General features: G+C 34.8%; 1 protein-coding gene across 1 annotated transcript; it reads left to right on the top strand.

Moving 5' to 3' along the window:
- Window positions 1-155: 155 nt before the first annotated feature.
- LOC128191323 (heat shock 70 kDa protein 12A-like) lies at window positions 156-20,098 on the top strand. The gene is made up of 5 exons (XM_052863399.1): window positions 156-219; window positions 8,215-8,503; window positions 10,450-10,671; window positions 10,766-10,910; window positions 19,473-20,098. The coding sequence occupies exons 2-5, from the start codon at window positions 8,222-8,224 to the stop codon at window positions 20,096-20,098; spliced, it is 1,275 nt and encodes a 424-aa protein (XP_052719359.1). The 5' UTR covers window positions 156-219; window positions 8,215-8,221.
- Window positions 20,099-21,583: the final 1,485 nt, after the last annotated feature.

Genomic DNA, 21,583 nt, shown 5'->3' with positions numbered 1-21,583 from the left:
AATTTAAAAAAGAAAATGAAAAGAAATAAAACACAACTGTTATTTACAGTAATATATACTTGTTTATATGTATATATTTAAAAATCCAAGGTACGAGAAATTTATTCAAATTAAATGTATATTAAATTACAATCATTTTGTACTTTTCAATTCCTAGAGATAGACGACGCTTCCAAACTGGTCTTTTCTTCGTTGGACGCTAAACTTATATCATCAAAGGTAATCATTTTATGACATACTCATGTACTAGTAATTGACTGTTTATAATCAAAATGTTTAAAAAGTTACAGGATATTCTACCTAAATATATAAATTGGAGGATGAAGGGGGAGGTGATTAAGGTCTGTGATTTAATGAAATCTAAATATTTATTTAAAAAAAAGTTACCATGTTATTATCAGTTTTATCCAAATTATCCTTTGATATTTTGATTTTTCAACGTTCCTCACACTTTACTGATGAGTTTTGCAACTCTAAGATAGCCTGACCTCTTTGCTTTAGAAGGGGATACAATTTGAGCAAAATTTTCTTTTTAACAATCCATAAGATTTTCGCATTGAATTTTTACAAATAAATATATATGATGTAACTTTGTTATTTAGAAAAAAAAATTGAAAGACATTATTTAGTCACTCCTATATTGAGTCTATCCTTGGGACCCATCTTTGGTCAAATGACATGGTTTGAACAAATTTAAAAAACAAAACAAATAATTTAGTGTTGTAGTTTAAAAGAAGATTTTAGAGCAATTGTATAAATTTGTACCCTCATTGAGCCCCATTATTGTTGACTGGATAACAGTTTAAACAAATCTGAATCGTCCCGATATCAAACGTCTTTGAAACCCTTTTAATCTTTTCTGGTCTATTGTTTCGTTTAAAAAGAAATTTCAAACGACCCTGTCTCATATTTGCTTTTTATATTTAGATTGCAATCAATAACGCATGTCAGAACTGGAGACTTTAATTATTCTTGGTGCTTGAGATAGACCAGGGGTCCGTTTCTCAAAAAGGCGTAAATCTGGGCCTAAGTTAGTCCGACTAACAAAGTTACGCCAATATTTAGTCGGGTCTAAGTTGCGTTTCTGAAAGAGGCGTAAGTTAGGGTTTAAATGTCGAAAAACTTTGACATCTCCGCTGAGTACTAACTATGCGCATATCGTATTTTGTTTTGCATTGAGGCTATGATTATATGTGGTGGATCAATTTTCCAATTCATAGTACATGTAGTACCCGAACGTACGCATGTTATACTTTACCACTGAATGTGCATAGTTCAAGCTGTTCATGACATTTTATATTAATAAAAGTAGAACAAATGCCTATACACTTCTAAACATAAAGAAATTTTAGAGAAAAACGGTTGATATGAAAGCGACATATACATGTACATGTATAAGAGGTTTCAGAAAAACCAAATATGGGACAATTAGATGATATTGAGGCACAATCTTACATATTAATTGAACGAAACAATACATAGAAATTAACTTCAATGTTCGTGTAAACTTCAAATATTTATAGAATACAGGGACAAGGTACAGTGGATATGCCCCAATACGTCTGCAGAATGAAAAGTATGCTTCATAGACACTGTAGACCCTAATACATTTTCAGATGCTTTGATAAGGCTTGATTCTTTTTTATCAATTCACTATATTATTTATAGAAAATAATATGACCATGATTATAACAGCAACCAACCGAAATCGAAAATATCTACTGTATAAATAATATTACATGAATCTTGTCCATCCTCTGTTCCAATATTGAAAGAATGTAGACAATGACATGGAAACGATTCTTGATTTTCTGCGATTCAAATGATAATAGTTTTGAAAGATATTAATAGTCAACAATTAACAAGACAGGAATTATCAACATTTGAGGCCGGGGTCTCCCCAACTCCCTTTCCTGTTTTTGGTTTAATCGATCGATTGTTTTGGTTTGGTTTTTTTCGGAGGGGGGGGGGGGTGAAAGTAATATACACCATAAACAGGGAATAATTCGCCCTATTTAATTTTCAATCATTTCACCCTCGTTGTCAGCGGGCGAATTTATGTTGATTTTCAAAATCTCAATATCTAATATTAAGTAACTTAAGTATCAGCTTTGGCTGGGCTGGGCTTTGGTATTGCAAGTCGACAACTTAGAAAGAAGAAAAAAATCCCTTGATATACATACATCTTAAATATGATGAAACAAAACTATCATGAATTTAAGTAATTAAAGATCAATTCAGTTAAATGAGTACAAATAAACAATGCATATGAATATGCAGGAAGATCATTGATAGTACATCTGCCCCATACCTATTTTAAAAGAATAACGATTGATGTTTAAAATGAACGCAATTGATCACTTCATCCTAGAATTAATAAGATGAATGAATTTGATTTCCACAAATTCAAGGTGTGCATGTGAAATTTTAGAATCTTCGAGAACCTTGACAGACGCTTGTCAATAGATCTAAAATTGATGCACACTCTGCCCGCTTCTAAAACAAATTTTTAAGTAATATTTTAACAAGCAAAAAATTGATTGTATCTAAATGCGAGTTCATAAACATTCCAAAATACATGTAGCTTTCATACGGTTTTGTAAAGATACTAGGAGTAAAAAAATGAAAATGAGAATTCATACATATTGTAGTTTTCAGTAATATAGGTAAAGAACAAAAAACCACACACAAGGACAAAGTACAACTGTAAACGTTTTGAGTTGCTCCTACATGTATTTATAATTTTTAAATCAGTTTCGTTTTACAGGTTCAAACTTGATTAGAAACATTAAATTCTAGTTTATGCTTACTGAGTATTGATTTAAAAATCAATAATCTATTCGTACTTACATACATATATCTTGTTGGGGAATACATGTTTAATTTAGAATTATAGCATCTTTTTAATTATTGTGTTTATATCATTTATCGGGGTATACCCATTCTTCACACTTTAGGTAAATTTCATTAACGAGTAGTAATGTATTTTACATACAATTATTAATAGTCTAGTCAAGGTGAGCCTATTATTTATCAAATTGAATCAATCTTAATTTATTTAGAAATAGAAACAGTTATCAAACAATATGTATTTTTAAAGTTATACGTACATGTACAAATATTTAAATAAATGTGAATGTTTTCCTTAATAACAAATATAACAAACCAAAAAATAAAATTCTCTGTTTATTTTGCCTTGAAAACAAAACACTCGCAATTTTTGTGCACAGACTAAGGACTTACGCCTACCCATTAGCAGGCGTAGATTTAAACCCAAAATTAGTCCCGACTAAGTCTCCGCCTTTTTTTGAAACGCAACTTAGTCTGGTTTTGAGGTTTAGTCCCTGATTTAGTCCGGACTAAGCTTACGCCTGGACGTAGGCCTTTTTGAGAAACGGGCCCCAGATAACTTCGATTAACTGTAGCTTGTATGGAATCCGGATAAGGACATGTAGTTCACTATCGCATCATCGACGTTTGAGTCGATATTGCGACGGTGCGATAGTGCGATGACGATGATGCGATGGTTCAATAGCGCGTTGACAATGATACAATGGTGCAACAATGCGATGACGATAGTGCGATGTCACGATAAAGCGATAGCGCGATGAAACGATAGCGATAACGCGATGGTGCGATAGCGATGAAACGATGGTGCGATAGCGATGATGCAATGCTCTATCGTATGGAATCCGGATAGGGCCATGTTGTTCACTATTGTATCATCGCACCATCGACGTTTGAGTCGATAGTGAGATGGTGCGATAATGCGATGACGATGATGCGATAGTGCGATGACGATGATGCGATTGTGCGATAACGCGAAGACGATGAGGCGATGGCGCGACAATGCCATGACGATGGTGCGATAGCAAGATAAAGCGATAGCGCGATGATGCGATGATACGATAGCGATAACGCGATGGTGCGATAGCGATGACACGATGGTGCGATAGCGATGATGCGATGCTCTATCGCGTTATTATTAGGTCTTTATCGCGTCATCATCATCGTATTATCGTAGCATCGCTCTATCGACTTTCCATAAAAAGGACTAGATTCACAGCAGTCATTGCACAACATGGCGTTTGATGACGAAGAGATGCTAGAAAATATTATCAATGGGTAGGACTTAAGATGGAATCAATTTATTACGGACGAAGTAACATGCAGATGGTTGTATTTGTTGATGTAGAAATATAAATCCTGCAAATATATCATCAGAAAAATAACTATTAAGTAATTAACTTGTACATAATTCCCATCTAAATCTAAATGAAAGTATAATACTTTTGCAATATTATAATTCATATTATGTTCACAAGTCATTAAATATTTAAAGGGAGGTAGTTATTAAAATTACAATGAATATAGAGTACGCACTTTTCCCTTGATAGTCATACCAACAAGTACTGGTTAAAAATATTAAAGACACACTCTTTATCAATTTATCAAATCTAACAGCTCACTAGTATACTGAAATTATTTAAATCTTATTTCGCTCAATACATAGAGCGTATGTGTTTGTTAATTAATTTGAATGAGAATTATCATCCCCCGTTTGAATCCATGCCTTGATCATGTGGTTTTCATCAATTGCAATGTTTTCTTTGTTTATTTACCTATGATTTAAATTATTCATATCGTTAGGAAAAGGGTAAAGCTAATTTGTTATACCTAATTATTATTAGAGAGTCAAGTTTATCAACCTCTCATATGAAATTCGTTCATATATTAACTGCCTGCCGCGTTTTCTCCTTTCAATGGCGCATGCGCAAAAAGTCGATGACGCGATGGTGCGATGACGATGACGCGATAGAGCTTCGCATTATCGCTATCGCACCATCGTGTCATCGCTATCGCACCATCGCTATCGTACCATCGCGTCATTGCGCTATCGCTTTATCGCACCATCGTCATCGCATTGTCGTGCCATCGCATAATCGTCATCGCGCTATCTCACCATCGCATCATCGTCATCGCACTATTGCATCATCGTCATCGCACTATCGCACCATCGCACTATCTACTCAAATGGCGATGGTGCCATGATGCGATAGTGAACTACATGGCCCTATCCGGATTCCATACTATCGCGTCATCGTTAGTTCTTTATCGCGCAATCGTCATCATGTCATCGCACCATCACGCTATCGACTGTTTTGTATGGAATCCGGATAGGGCCATGTAATTCATTATCGCATCATCGCACCATCGCCTTTTGAGTATATATTGCGATGTTGCGATGACGATGATGCGATAGTGCGATGACGATGATGCGATGGTGCGATAGCGCGATGACGATGATGCGATGGCACGACAATGCCATGACGATGGTGCGATGGCACGATAAAGCAATAGCGCGATGATGCGATGATACGATAGCAATATCGCGATGGTGCGATAGCGATGACACGATGGTACGATAGCGATGATGCGATGCTCTATCGCGTTATTATTAGTTATTTATCGTGTCATCGTCATCGTATTATCGTAGCATCGCTCTATCGACTTTCCATAAAAAGGATTACATTCCCAGCAGCCATTGCACAACATGGCGTTTGATGACGAAGAGATGCTAGAAAATATTATCAATGGGTAGGACCTAAGATGAAATAAATTTATTACGGACGAAGTAACATGCAGATGTTTGTATTTGTTAATGTATAAATATAAATCCTGCAAATATATCATCAGAAAAATAACTATTAAGTAATTAACTTGTATATAATTCCCATCTTAATCTAAATGAAAGTATAATACTTTTGCAATATTATAATTCATATTATGTTCACAAGTCATTAAATATTTAAAGGGAGGTAACCCTTACAATTACCATGAATATAGAGTACTCACTTTTCCCTTGATAGTCATACCAAAAAGTACTGGTTAAAACTTTTAAAGACACACTCTTTATCAATTTATCAAATCTAACAGCTCACTAGTATACTGAAATTAAATCTTATTTCGCTCAATATATAAAGCATATGTGTTTGTTAATAAATTTGAATGAGAATTATCATCCGCCCGTTTGAATCCATGCCTTGATCCTGTGGTTTTCATTAATTGCATTGTTTTCTTTGTTTATTTACCTATGATTTAAATATTTATATCGTAAGCAAAAGGGTAAAGCTTATTTGTAATACCTAATTATTATTAGAGAGTCAAGTTTATTAACCCCTCATATAAAATCCGTTCATATATTCACTGTCTGCTGCGTTTTTTCCTTTCAATGGTGCATGCGCAAAAAGTCGATGGCGCGATGGTGCGATGACGATGACGCGATAAAGAACTAACGAAAACGCGATAGAACATCGCATCATCGCTATCGCACCATCGTGTCATCGCTATCGCACCATCGCGTTATCGCTATCGTATCATCGCGTCATTGCGCTATCGCTTTATCGTGCCATCGCACCATCGTCATCGCATTGTCGTGCCTTCGCACCATTGTCATCGCGCTGTCGCATCATCGTCATCGCACTATCGCATCATCGTCATCGCACCATCTACTCAAACGGCGATGGTGCAATGATGCGATTGTGAACTACATGGCCCTATCCGGATTCCATATTAAAGACACACTCCTTATCAATTTATCAAATCTAACAGCTCACTAGTATACTGAAATTAAATCTTATTTCGCTCAATATATAAAGCATATGTGTTTGTTAATTAATTTGAATGAGAATTATCATCCCCCCGTTTGAATCCATGCCTTGACCATGTGGTTTTCATTAATTGCATTGTTTTCTTTGTTTATTTACCTATGATTTAAATATTTATATCGTTAGCATGAGGGTAACGCTAATTTGTAATACCTAATTACATGTATTATTAGAGAGTCAAGTTTATCAACATCTCATATAAAATCCGTTCATATATTCACTGCCTTTCAATGGCGCATGCGCAAAAACTCGATGACGCGATGGTACGATGACGATGACGCCATAAAGAACTAACGATGACGCGATAGAGCATCGCATCATTGCTTTCGCACCATCGTGTCATCGCTATCGCACCATCGCGTTCTCGCTATCGTATCATCGCGTCATTGCGCTATCGCTTTATCGTGCCATCGCACCATCGTCATCGCATTGTCGCGCCATCGCATCATCGTCATCGCGCTATCGCACCATCATATCATCGCACTATCGCATCAGCGTCATTGCACTATCGCAATATCTACTCAAACGTCGATGATGCGATAGTGAACTACATTGCCCTATCCGGACTCCATAGTTTTGCGCATGTGCTATTGAAAAGAGAAAACAAGGCAGTGAATATATAAACAGATTTCATATGAGAAATTGACCTTACTAGGTTGATAAACTTGACTCTCTAATAATAATTAGGTATTACAAATAAGCATTGTCCTTCTAGCTAACAACATAAATATTAAAATAATAGGTAAATTAACAAAGAATACAATGCAATTAAAGAAGACCACATGATCAAGGCATGGATTCAAACGGGGAGGGTGATAATTCACATTCAAATTAATTAAAAACAAACATACGTTCTATATATTGAGCGAAATAAGATTCAATTCCAGTATACTAGTGGGCTGTTAGATTTGATAAAAAATGTGTCTTTAATGTTTTAAAAAGTACCTATGATATATTTGCAGGGTTTATATTTATACATCAACAAACACAAACATCTGCACGTTACTGTGTCCGTAATAAATTTATTTTATCTTTAATCCTAATTTTCTAACATCTCTTCGTCATCAAACGCCATTTTGTGCAATGGCTGCTGGGAATGTTATCCTTTTTAAAGAAAGTCAATAGAGCGATGATGTGATGATACGAAGACGATGACGTGTTAAAGAACTAACGATGACCCGATAGAGCATTGCATAATCGCTATCGCACCATCGTGACATTACTATCGCACCATCGCGTTATCGCTATCGTCTCATCGGTTCATCGCTTTATCGTGCCATCGCACAATCGTTATTGTAGTGTCGCGCCATCGCATCATCGTCATCGCGCATTCGCACCATCGTCATCGCGCATTCGCGCCATCGTCATCGCACTATCGACTTAAACGTCGATGGTGCGATGGTGGCCCTATCCGAATTCCATAGATTAGAAAATAATTATTGATTCTATATCAAAGCAATTCCAAACGCTTTTTTATAAATTTCAAACCAGTATATCGGTTAAGAATTCAGAAAGTAAGATATCATGTTTATTTTTTTTTCTTCAGAAAACTCATGTCGACTTTGAAGGTAGTAGCGATTGATTTTGGTACAACATTTTCTGGCTATGCGTATTTTTCTGAACACGAATACAAGAGAGACCCGTTGAAGACATCCACAAATGCAGATACTGGAAGGTTGGCGTCATATAAGACCTCGAGTTGCGTTCTTTTTGATCCGACAAGAAACTTTCATTCATTCGGTTATGAAGCTGAGGAAAACTACTCCGCTCTTAAGGGCAAGAACCATGATTGGTATTACTTCAGAAATTTCAAAATGATGGTGTATGATAAGATGGTATGTATATCATCATTCTAACATCTGTATTATATACGTTGAACACTACTAGTAAATTTGCATTCGTCATTTTTGATATATTCATAAATGTTTAGACACAGCATTCGCTACATCTAATGACACTCTTATCTGGTCAATACTATTGGGGTATCAATGGGCAGCGGAAACAGCAAAAATACATTTTTACAAAATCAATGGTAATTTAAATTCAACAATGCAAAATAATATTATCAATGACCATAAATGCAAAACCAATTATTTGCAATATAAATATACATAAAAACAACCAAAGGTGTCTTTATACAAATCAAACAAACAAAAAGTAAAACCAACATACATAAATGCAATACGAACAGACATCAACATAAAACAAGCGGACGCACAAAAACAAACGCCCGGTGGCGTGTTGGAGAAGCAACACGCGCGATGTCCAGTGAAGTTAACCAACTGTTAATTCAGGGTTTTTGCAAATATGGAACCGTAGCTAAATAGTAGAAAAAATTCTAGTAAAGCTTTAGTTCTGCAGTCTGATATTAAACAGTTAATTATATTTATTAAATTTTATAATTTAAAATAGTATTTTACAATTTTTAAAATCTTTTCATAATCAAGATGCTTGCACAGTAAAATTAATTGTTTTTGCATGCTACAGTGTATGTTGCAATGTTGATCTATTGTTGGTCAGCCAGGGGTTCACAGTTTGGACAAACTTACATTATATAAATATGCGCATTTCTGATGCGGTGGCTCCTGAGAATTCGTGCCATTAGACAACCAACATATTATCAGGTTTTGTTTTTAAAATGTATCGACATTTATACAAGAAAACACGACCATTGATTTAAACCAATATTAATTCTTAAGCCCGCGCCCCGATTTAGTGGCACAGTTGTTCTTGATACTGAAGCGGGCAGTTATTAATGCATTTTTTAGCAAGAGTTATAATTCCCCTTTGTTTTTTTTGATTTTTGATAATTTGATTAATGTTCTCAATAATGACCAATTAGTTTGCTAACTACTTTTATGCAATATTAATCATTCAATGTAAATAAGTTGTTATGTATAAGTATTTTTGGGGTTAGGTCTAGATAGTTTGTTTATTTTTGGTTTTCTATTTTGAAATACTACGATTTATTCTAGATCGGCACATATATAGGAACAGTGTGAATTGAGTAGAGTGAGACGACGTTTTGAGGTGGAACGTAGACAGGTATGCCTACATTGACTGTGTGGACATTCCTACTATCTCTTAATTTTGTGATCTACACTTTGATACAGAGTGTGTGGAGATCCCTGCTCTGTATCGCATCAATTTAAGTGTGTGATCATCCCTGCTCGTATAGGTGGTGGATGCGGTCATCCCTGCTGGTGTTCTGGCCTTTCTAGCGCAAGTGTGCGGCACTCACTGCTTTTGTTAGGTTGCGTTGTTGGCGCAAGTATGCGGTCATTCCTGCCTGCGTAACGTTGAGTCCCTATATATGTGCAAGCGCGGTGATTGAAGTCTGCACTTTTAAATATTGGCAGCAATTAGGGCTATCCGATTCTATCTCGAGTGCGGGCCCTTGGGGGGAACACAGGCAGTGACCCCCTTGCACGTTACAATACTTTTGAAGAAATAAGTTTACAACCAAGCACCAGGCAAAATGTAATCGGAATCGCAATTAAATGAGCTCAAATCGATTGTTAACAATAAACGAATACTGTATTCAGCAAAATATTCGCCCCGTTTTATTTTCGCCCCTTCGTCCTCGTTGACTCAGCGGGCGAATTTAAGACCGGACGAATTCCGATGTTTTCAATTATTTCTCTTTTAAAACAACTGTGTTTGGGCGAATTCAACACGAGGCGAAACTGTTTGCAAGTATAGAAGGGCGAAAATTACACGGGGTGAAAATAACCCTGTATACAGTAGCAATAAGTAAATAAAAAAATGTTTTTTGTTACAGGGTTTGACTAGAGAAACTCTTATTAAAGATGGCAAAGGAAAGACAATGGAAGCAATAACAGTATTTTCTTCTGCTATTGGATATTTAAAAAGTCATCTGTTTACCAACTTCAAGAAACAGTCGACCAGCATACTAGACGAGTCTGGTATAACGTGGGTTTTAACAGTGCCAGCCATTTGGGACGACAAATCGATACAATTTATGAGAGAAGCTGCAGAAAAGGTTAAATTTTCTTCATCAAGTTCCATTCTGAGTAATGTTTTGTTAGTTTAGTTTGTACAATCCATCTAAAACGCACACAGGAACTTCGTTTTAGGTTGGTATATGCAGAGAGAGGTTAATACTTGTCCTCGAGCCGGTAGCAACTACTTTGTACTGCAAAAAACGTTTTCCTTTACAAAAAGGCACTTCACATAACGTGTTCAAATCCGGAGAAAAGTACATGGTCATTGATGCTGGAGGTAAATCACACTTAAACTTCACATCACTTCACATAGCGTTCACAGTAAGTACATGTATATGTACTTCAAAGTGAATAAGCTACTAAAGAAGTGTAAGAATCCAAAGCCCAATGGTCCGACAAAGTCTGATGGTCTGCGCCAAAATGCGATGGTATGTTGCCGATACAGACGCCAAAGTCTGATGGTTACGCTGAACTATACTCTGCCCCAAGTTTCTGCTTCCACCTATTTTTGCTTGATATTTCGATAATCATAAATATCTTTGTGACCAAACTACGTTCATCGCCTAGCTGATATTTTTTTCTTCTTGCTGCCACGTAGGAAAAAATATTTTTTCGTGCGGCTGCCAGATAAAACCTGGCTTCCTGGTGCGCTTGCATGTTTTAATGGGAAGTTTTAAGGAGAGATGGATACACAAACACGTTTGTACTACGCTGTCGTTTCACAGCAAAACCGACCAACTACCGATTTGTCTTAAGAATCAACGTGCCATAAATAATTTGAAGCTTTGGCAAAATATTCTCTCTACTTCTCAAACACCCCTTATTCATAATTTTAATGCTTTTGGGATCCAGAATTTGCATTAAACTATAAACCACATTCCTCGGAACTGTCATATTTTCTATAAGGATTTTGTTTACTAAGGGTTTGAGTTCTCAAATTCGGATGTTTAATGTCATGAGGAAAATTTATTCTAAACACAAAAGGCATTATTGAAATGAATTATTATTGACAAGGCATTCAATATTTTTCTATACTATGTAATTAGGCTTTTTAATCAAATCAGAAGAAAATCGAACTAAATTTTTCAAGTTTTGTTTTTTCACTGAATTATTTTTGGCAGTATCATAATTCAAAAAAATGCTTAAAAACGATAAAAGACACCATACCTCAAAATTTTGATCATTGACCTCATATAAACGTTATGCTAGCAGAATAAGGTTAATATTATTAGTTTAATACTATAAGTGTGTTAGTATTATCATCATTCAATTTTTTGTTTAACTGAATCAAAAATAGTAAGGGATTTGTAAACAGATAGAGAAAATTCGAACGGGAATTTTTTGAAAATTGTCAATGAAAACTTATTGCTTTGTATCTATTTAGTGTCTCTGCCATTTATATACTGTATTTCATTTTTAAAAGAGTTCAGCCATTTGTATTATTTTCACAATTTAAACTAGATGCTGTCATTAGACAGTAATACCCGCTCCAAGTGTTTGCCCCTAAATAAAAATGAAGGCCACATGCAAGTTCCGGTAATACATTTAAAAAATATAATTTGCATAACTGAAGGATGAGATCCCTTCCCATATGATAATACACACGAGCAGCACTTCATGTGCAATTTGGGGTTGACCTGTTTGCATGTGAATTTTAAGTTAGTCCCAATAATCTTAACATTTCATGTCATAGAAAGTATAATGGTCTATATAATTATTACAAACAAAATTAAATTATGCCCTCTCCGCGGCGGTTGCCGGTTTTAGATTTGCTTCTGTGTGCCTACATGTACATAATCTTGTGCACGGATTTAGAAAAGGGGTGGGAATGAGGGGTCCAGACCCTCTCCCCCCTTCTCCTATGAAAATTCATTTATATCAATAGTTAATTTACCAAAAAATACACCTCGGACTCCAATGCCCTTTCAGACATGTAATTGCTCTAACCCATTGCGCTTCAATGTATGGTAACATTATTTTCGGGGAAAATATTATATTTATACTTTAATTATTGTTTATTTCAATAGAAAGTATACATAACAATATGCAGGTGTCCTGCACCACAACACAACACAGGTCTACAGGTCTCAATAGCGGGTACTAGTTTTACCCAGCTCTTCGATTTGATGTGTTTCATTTCACGTGGTGTATACATACATGTATGTGTTTTTCATATGTAGAAAAGGATAAGTTAACATGCATAAACATTACTTTTGTGATGATCAGCTAAAGGGATTTATATTGTGCTCTAATTGGATTATCATTATGATGTTGACCAATATAGGTAAGCATAATACATGTATAGTAGCACAATATTATGAGACACCGGTATGTACATAAGTATTAATATATATTACTTTCACTTTCTAAATAAGTGATTCCCTTTGCTAGCATACCGTATCATTTACATAAGCTTATCATCGTTACCTATCCTATCGCATTTGTAAAGTTTCTGTCATCTTAATTGCAAAAGTTATTTTTTCATTTATCAGACATACACTATTGAGTTGACCCCATATTGACCCTGTAACAATTTCGTATTAAATTTGTGTATTACATACACATGTATGAGTAAGTGTAGAGACTTATCATTTTCATATGAGTTATAATAGGAAGGAAGGGGTCTTTCTTTCCTAATGTATTATAATGCATCAAATACAATGTAGGCCAATACTCTGTTCTTGAATTTCCAAAAAATATTCAATGGCCATTTAATCAGAAAGTAAGTCGTTGATCTACTTTTTGAAAGTGAAATATAAGACTACAATAAAAGGTCTATAACACACAATAGATGGTTTTTAGCTTACCTGAACCGAAGGTTCAAGTGAGCTTTTCTGGTCACCTGTTGTCCGTCCGTCTTTTTGTCCATCTGTCCGTCTGTAAACTTTTCACATTTTTTATTTCTTCTCTAAAACCATTGGGTCAAATTTAATCAAACTTGGTACAAAGCATCCTTATAAGAGGGGGATTTTTGATTGATAAAATAAATTTAATTGTTAAAAAAGGGTTAAAACCTTTTTTTAAAGAGGAGATAATTGCGAAACAGTGGGGCCTCAGACGGGGTTCAAAGTTTAAAATAGAAATACCTAGGGAAAATGTTTAAAAAAAATTTTCTTCTCAAGAACCACTGCACCAGAAATGCCAATATTTATATGAATATTTAGGGGAGATTCTAAATTGTAAAATCCATGACTCCCGGACAAAAACTTGGGCCCCAGGGGGGGTTCAAACTTTGACATAGAACTACGTAGGAAAAATGTTTGAAAATCTTTTTCTTAAGAACCACTGCACCATAAATGCCAATATTTACTCAGAAGCTTGTTTATATTGTGCTACGAGTCTATTTTAAAAAAAAAAACCCCAAAAACATCGGACTTTGGCGTGTCAAAAAATCGGGGTTTCGTGCAGACCATCGGACTTTGGCTTGACCATCGGACTTAAGAGCCCCATCACACTTTGGAGTCATATATATCTATCTATTCCATCACATGTACACTATATATATATAATTTCCCAATACAACAAAAAATAAATCGGCACAGTTTTAAATAATTTAAAAATAATAAATATCCAGAATAAAATCACAAATTGATCCTATTAACCGCAAACGTTTTTGCCATTGCGAAAACGTTTGCGGTTAATAGGATCAATTTGTGATTTTATTCTGAATATATATATATATATATATATATATATATATATATATATATATATATATATATATATATATATATATGCAGTAAACTGCATATATATATACGTTTTGTTTTGATGTGACAATGTATTGTTTCGTTTTTATTAGCTCACCTGAACCGAAGGTTCAAGTGAGCTTTTCTGATCACCCGTTGTCCGTCGTCCGTCCGTCCGTCCGTCCGTCCGTCTGTCTGTCCGTCCGTCTGTAAACTTTTCACATTTTCAACTTCTTCTCAAAAACCACTGGGCCAAATTTAACCAAATTTGGTACAAAGCATCCTTATGGAAAGGGGGTTATAAATTGTTAAAATAAAGGGCACAGCCCTTTTCAAAAGGGAGATAATTGCGAAACAATAAGTTAAGGGTGTATGTCTTTAAAAATCTTCTTCTCAAGAACCACGGCACCAGAAATGCCAATATTTACACAAAAGCTTGTATATATAGTGAAGATTCTAAATTGTAAAAATCGTGACCCTCGGACCAAAACTGGGGCCCCAGGTGGGGTTCAAAGTTTAACATAGAAATACATAGGAAAATGTTTAAAAAATCTTCTTCTCAAGAACCACTGCACCAGAAATGCCAATATTTACACAAAAGCTTTTATATATAGTGAAGATTCTAAATTGTAAAAATGGTGACCCTCGGACCAAAACTGGGGCCCCAGGCGGGGTTCAAAGTTTAACATAGAACAACATATGGAAAATGTTTAAAAAATGTTCTTCTCAAGAACCACGGCACCAGAAATGCCAATATTTACACAAAAACTTGTATATATAGTGAAGATTCTAAATTGTAAAAATGGTGACCCTCGGACCAAAACTGGGGCCCCAGGCGGGGTTCAAAGTTTAACATAGAAATACATAGGAAATTTTTTTTAAAATCTTCTTCTCAAGAACCACTGCACCAGAAATGCCAATATTTACACAAAAGCTTGTATACATAGTGAAGATTCTAAATTGTAAAAATGGTGACCCTCGGACCAAAACTGGGGCCCCAGGCGGGGTTCAAAGTTTAACATAGAAATACATAGGAAAATGTTTAAAAATCTTCTTCTCAAGAACCACTGCACCAGAAATGCCAATATTTACACAAAAGCTTGTATATTTAGTGAAGATTCTAAATTGTAAAAATCGTGACCCTCGGACCAAGACTGGGGCCCCAGGCGGGGTTCAAAGTTTAACATAGAAATACCTTAGGAAAATGTTTAAAAAATCTTCTTCTCAAGAACCACTGCACCAGAAATGCCAATATTTACACAAAAGCTTGTATGTATAATGAAGATTCTAAATTGTAGAAATCGTGACCCTCGGACCAAGACTGGGGCCCCAGGCGGGGTTCAAAGTTTAACATAGAACTACATATGAAAAATGTTTAAAAATTTTCTTCTCAAGAACCACTTCACCAAAAATGCCAATACATACACAAAAGGTTGTATACATAGTGAAGATTGTAAAAATCGTGACCCCCGAACAAAAAGTGGGGCCCCAGTAGGGGTTTAGATTTTAACATATGTAGGAAAATGTTTAAAAATCTTCTTCTCAAGAACTATAGTGCAACTGTTTGGGATATTACTATGCATACATGTACATCCTTAAATAATGTAGATTCAAAAAATTGTAACTCCCGGACAATTGATGGGCACCAAGAGGGGTTCAAAATTTAAACATTTTAAAAAACATAAAGGAAAAGTTTAAAAATTTTCTTCTCAAGAACTACAATGTTTTAGTTTGTGGAATTTCTATGCATGCATCCTTCGATTATGTAGATTCCTAATTGGTAAAATCGTGACCCCGGACCAATACTGGGGCCCCAAGATGGGGTCAAAATTTATTAAAGAAATATAAAGGTAACATGTTAAAAAATCTTCTTCTCGAGAACTACAATGCTTCAATTTGTGAGATTACTATCATGCATACAACCTTGGATAATGAAAGTTCGACAGTTTTAAAATAGTGACCCCTGGACTAATACTAGAGACCCAAGATGGGTTTAAAGTTAAATGTAGAAGTACCGGTATATATGGAAAATGTTTAAAAATCTGCTTTTCGAGAACTACAATGCATCAATTTGTCAGATAACTACGTCAGCACCCTCAAATAGTGTAGTTTCGAAATTATAAAAGCCGTGATCTCAATCTAATACTGGGGCCCCAAGAGTTGTTCAAAGTTTAGCATAGAAATATAGAGGGAAAATGTTGAAAAATCTTTTTCTAGGGAACTATAATGCTTCAGCTTGTGAGATAACTAGGCAAGCATCCTTAAATAATGTAGATTCCAAATAATTAAAACTTTAGCACTGGACTAATACTGTGGCCCCAAGAGGAGTTCAAAGTTTAACATAGAAAGATATATTGAAAATGTTTTTTAAAAGTTTTTCTCGAGAACTATAATGCTACAGTTTGTGAGATTACTATGAAAGGATCCTCAAATTGTGTAAACTCTAATGTAGTGGAACCAAGAGTTATCTTTCTTGTGTTCTGTACAGTCTGAGAGTTATTCCTCTTGAAGTGGAACTCTGCTATGTTCAGTTTTTCAGGTTGTGTACGTGCGGTCCCACCGCAGTGCTTCACATTTTCATTCCTATGTTACTATTTATGTTGTTCAAGCCAACCATAAACCTCGGACCATAACTGGGTCCCGAGAAAGGGGTTCAATGTTTAAAATAGAAAAAGCATATGCTACGAAATGTAATGTTACAAGGAACTGCTGTTCAGGTGAGCGATGTGGCCCATGGGCCTCTTGTTTCGTTTCACATTTTACAGGTACTCGAGAGAATTTTATATGAAACACATATAAATTTAAAAATATGCTGCGAAATGACATTAATATTACTACATAAATTTACATATACACATTGTAGCTTTGTTCGACAACTAGCTCTTACTAACGTAACGAAAAAAGGAGATATGCCGCGATGGTCGAAGTATTTTTTCTAATTGAGTTTTTGGTCGACTGTGCTGCCGCTTTTTTGTATAAAATATCATCAAGAAAAAATTACGGTAGTGTAAAAAAAACACCGCGTACGGCCGCGAACCATTTGTTTTTCTGCTCATATATTAAAAATATGATTTATTTTAATTTTCATGTTTAATAACAATAATTTTAGTTTTAGGATCCATTAATAATTTATACACATATAAAATGATATTCATATGTAATTGTATACAACTTTGTCCATATGTCTGTTAGAGGATTTTTCATGTAATGAAAAATTCGGTCTTAAAGCAGCTTTAAAACTTTTGTTTATTAATGAAAAACTTTGTTTTTAATCAGATGATTCCAAATTGCTAACATGAATACGTACTCGATACGTTACGCAAAAAAATAAAATAAATAAAATTCCCTTTTAGTTTAATTTCTTTTTGTTTTATGAAAATGATTAGAATTCTGAGAAACAAAATACCTTTTAATTTACTGAAACAATTTTCTTTTTAATACCTTTTAATGGTTCAACCACAGGCTAGCTCTGAAAAAATTTGCGGAGACAAACACGTCTTGTTGAAATAGAATAATAATAGCTTATAATAGTTTATAATAGCTCCGCAAGTACGCACACTACTTTTTACTTTCATGTCGTATATACTTGTAACCGACCGCCTATTCGCAACCCGCAAAAATAATACCAGTCTTATCAAATAAGCTATTATGAATTCACCCCGTACAGAACTTAATCTGCGTAGGATATCGTGTCACATAACCTTAAACAAGAAATCATGTTGACGCAAGCGTCAAATGGGCCGCAAAAAATATAATTGTTGTATGAGTCATTGGTTGTTTACATTAAAACACACCACAAAATAGAAAATAAAATTTGGTTGTACTAATTTTTATGGTAAATTTTAATATAATTTCAGCAACTTGTTTTGAAGTTTAACTTTTTACTATTATCACAAAGAATCGAGTTCGTTACTGTAAGCATTTCTAACGGTAATTGTTTGATTATTGCCATAGTATGGAGTAATGGAAAACACATTGATTTGTACAATTCAAAGTTCAACTCATCATTTTTCTCTTGGAGATTATGTATTTCAAACCAATTTGGTTTTTTTTGTTGCATCGTATTGAATGAAAACTTAATGCATTAGTTTATATGAATTTAAGAGACCACATGATAAAATAGAAATTGATTAGTTTAAATTTTCCAGTCAATTCAAATTTTCATTTCTGTCATATTTTTGCGTAAATAATTGAAATTGATGTCATTTCATGATATTTTCTACCACATTTTACATGGAAATATAATAAATACACACACAAAGTCATTTTATTTGACACGGCACACAGAAATTCAAATATATCATTTATAAAAAATTTAATGACATTCAGGTCTTTAGTATTTTAGGTCTTTAGTATGTACCGCATACCGATCCCGATGCATTGTTTTGAAAAGAATGTAAAAACTCCGAAGTTTTCCGAATAGATTATAGTCTCGATAAAAACGCGCCAAACACGACAATCTATTAAGTATGACCTACTAGTATTTTTCAATTACGAGTAAAACAAAAAATATGTGATATTTTTTAAAAGGTACATCACATATTTCTATATGCAAATTTACTTTTAATTCATAAAAAATATGCATAGTATTAATTCTATTAAAAAGAACTATCCCGCAGAAACGCAGTAACAATATTTAAATGTGTATCAAATAACGGACCGCCTTCCGGCGGCCCGTAATTAACTAACGTTATCCATATACTGTGTTTTTTTCAAATGATGATCTCTCGCCAGCAAGCATTTATTATAGATGACGTTGTTAACCGTTAACGGCGACAATGCTTAAAATTAAGTTCCTGCATTTACATAGAACTGGAGTTCCAACTACTGTGAACAAACTTTAAGACGTAATCATATTGCCCTATTGTAAAAATAGATTCCAATTACTGGCAGTTTTAGTGATCAAAAATTGATTTCGTTGCGTTTGTATTTCGAATATGCCACGGAACTGCTTTGATAGACAAATAATAGATAATAGATCGTATGCATGTACTATCCGTCAGGAAAAACTCGAGACACCTTTGGACAAGTCGACAAATCTATCGTGTATGGAGTAAATCAAATAACTGTTTGACGCTCGAAGGCCCCTACTTCACTTAATAAAACGTTATGCATAGTCTCGTGTCATAATTTAACTATATAACTTATAGGAGGAACAACAGATATCACTGTCAATGAGATGAGGACCGATGGATCTATAAGGGAACTCCACAAAGCTAGCGGATGTGATTGGGGTGGAAAAAATGTAGATTCATCATTTATAAGTGTCTTGGCTGATATTGTCGGAAAAGACGTTATGGAGAACTTCAGTGTGATTAACGATTACGATTTTCTTGCCCTTCTGAACGATTTTGAAATGAAAAAGAGGACAATCAGCCCTGATCTAAATGAAAGTGTTACTATTAAAGTCCCCAAAAGCTTGCCTGAAACTTTTTCCGAAAGAAACCCGAGAAGCAAAATTACAGATGTCATATTAAACTCCAAATACAAAGACCAATTGACTTGGATAGAACATGAAATTCGAATGGATGCTAATCTTGTCAAGACTTTATTTGATGAAATCTGCATGCAGATAGTAGACTACTTGAATGATCTTTTCACGGTTCCTGCATTCACAGATGTATCATGCATCCTACTGGTAGGAGGCTTTGCAGAGTCTCTCATGTTACAAACGGCTATAAAAGAGGCATTCGAAAACAAAAAAATTGTTATACCGAAGAAGGCTGGTTTGGCTATGTTGAAAGGAGCGGTATATTTTGGACAACAATTCAGGTAGAGTTTGGTTTAAATAGTAATACTAGAAAACTAGATGCTGTCAAAAGGCAGTTATAAGTGTTTGACTTGTCCCTAAATTACACTCCTCTAAACCCTTTTTAGCTCACCTGAACCGAAGGTTCAAGTGAGCTTTTATGATCACCTGTTGTCCGTCGTCCGTCCGTCTGTCTGTAAACTTTTCACATTTTTGACTCCTTCTCTAGAACCACTGAGCCAAATTTAACCAAACTTTGTACAAAGCATCCTTATGGGAAGGGGATTTTAAATTGTTAAAATAAAGGATACAACCCTTTTTAAACTTTTTAAAAGGGAGATAATTGCGAACATTGGGTGGGTGTCTTAAAATATCTTCTTCTTAAGAACCACTGCACCAGATATGCCAATATTTACACCAAAGCTTGTATATAAATTATAAATTGTAAAAATCGCGATCCCCGGGTCAATACTGGGGTCACAAGACAGGCACGTAGCATCGTTTTTGAAAGTGGGGGGGGGGGGCAGACTCATCCAAAAAATCTTGACAAGCAAAAAAAAAAAAAAAAAGGGAACTTTAAACTTTCCCAAAATTTTCAAAATCCTAATCCGGGGGGGGGGGGGGGGGGGGTCTGGCGTAGTATTTAACTTCAATTTCACTCCTCATTTCCTTATTTTCATATCAATTTTTTACATACTCCCAAAAAAGTGGAGGGGCCAACTCCGTGATAATTCAATTTTTTATATGTAGATTTTAAAAAATTTGTAGCTGCGAAAAAAAGTGGGGGGGGGGGGGGGGCAGGCCCCCCTGGGCCCCCCCCCTGATGCTACGTGCCTGCAAGAGGGGTTCAAAGTTGATTAAAAAAGACAAATTAAACATAGAAATATATGGGGAAAATGAATTTAAAAATGTATTCTCTAGGACTACAGTGCTAAAATTAGTGAGATTACTATATAAGTACCCTAAGATAGTGTAGATTCTAAATCGTGAAAACCGTGATCCCCGGACTAATACTACGTACGACTCCAAAATATGTTCAAAGTTTAACATAGACTTATATAATGGGAAAATGTTTTTAAACTCTTTTTTTTAAGAATTACAATGCTACAGTTTGTGAGATTACTATGCAATCATTCTAAGATAGTGCAGATTCTAAATTGTTTAAATCATTTTTTATTAAAAGAAGCAAAAAAAAAAGAAAAAAAAAAGAAATTTCCATGATAAGTTTATCATAGTTAAATTATCTGGAAATACATGTGTATGTTTATTGACTAGTTTTTTGGTTTTTTTGTTTTGGAATTTCGATCCCGACATCAATTACTCACTTATCGGGATCCAAGTGATCGGGATCAAAGATCATAAATTCAAACAACTTCAAAAAGGTGTGGATCTTAGTTTTTACGAAGTTTTGATTCACAAACACACAGTTAGGAAAGATAAAGGAACAAAAGATAAAAAATGGTTATGGAAAAAAAAGTAGGAATCATTGATAGACTTTATCAACTATATAAA

Source organism: Crassostrea angulata, chromosome 7 (assembly GCF_025612915.1).
Source record: "Crassostrea angulata isolate pt1a10 chromosome 7, ASM2561291v2, whole genome shotgun sequence".
NCBI classification, from domain to species: Eukaryota; Metazoa; Mollusca; class Bivalvia; order Ostreida; family Ostreidae; genus Magallana; species Magallana angulata.
This window is presented reverse-complemented; position numbering and strand designations above follow the sequence as displayed.

Excerpts from the sequence above, each read along its gene's own strand:
- LOC128191323 (XM_052863399.1), top strand. The coding sequence starts at position 8,222 with ATGTCGACTTTGAAGGTAGTAGCGATTGATTTTGGTACAACATTTTCT. Across the intron at positions 8,504-10,449 it reads TGATGGTGTATGATAAGATG|GGTTTGACTAGAGAAACTCT; the intron begins GTATGTATATCA and ends TTTTTGTTACAG. Across the intron at positions 10,911-19,472 it reads CATGGTCATTGATGCTGGAG|GAGGAACAACAGATATCACT; the intron begins GTAAATCACACT and ends TATAACTTATAG.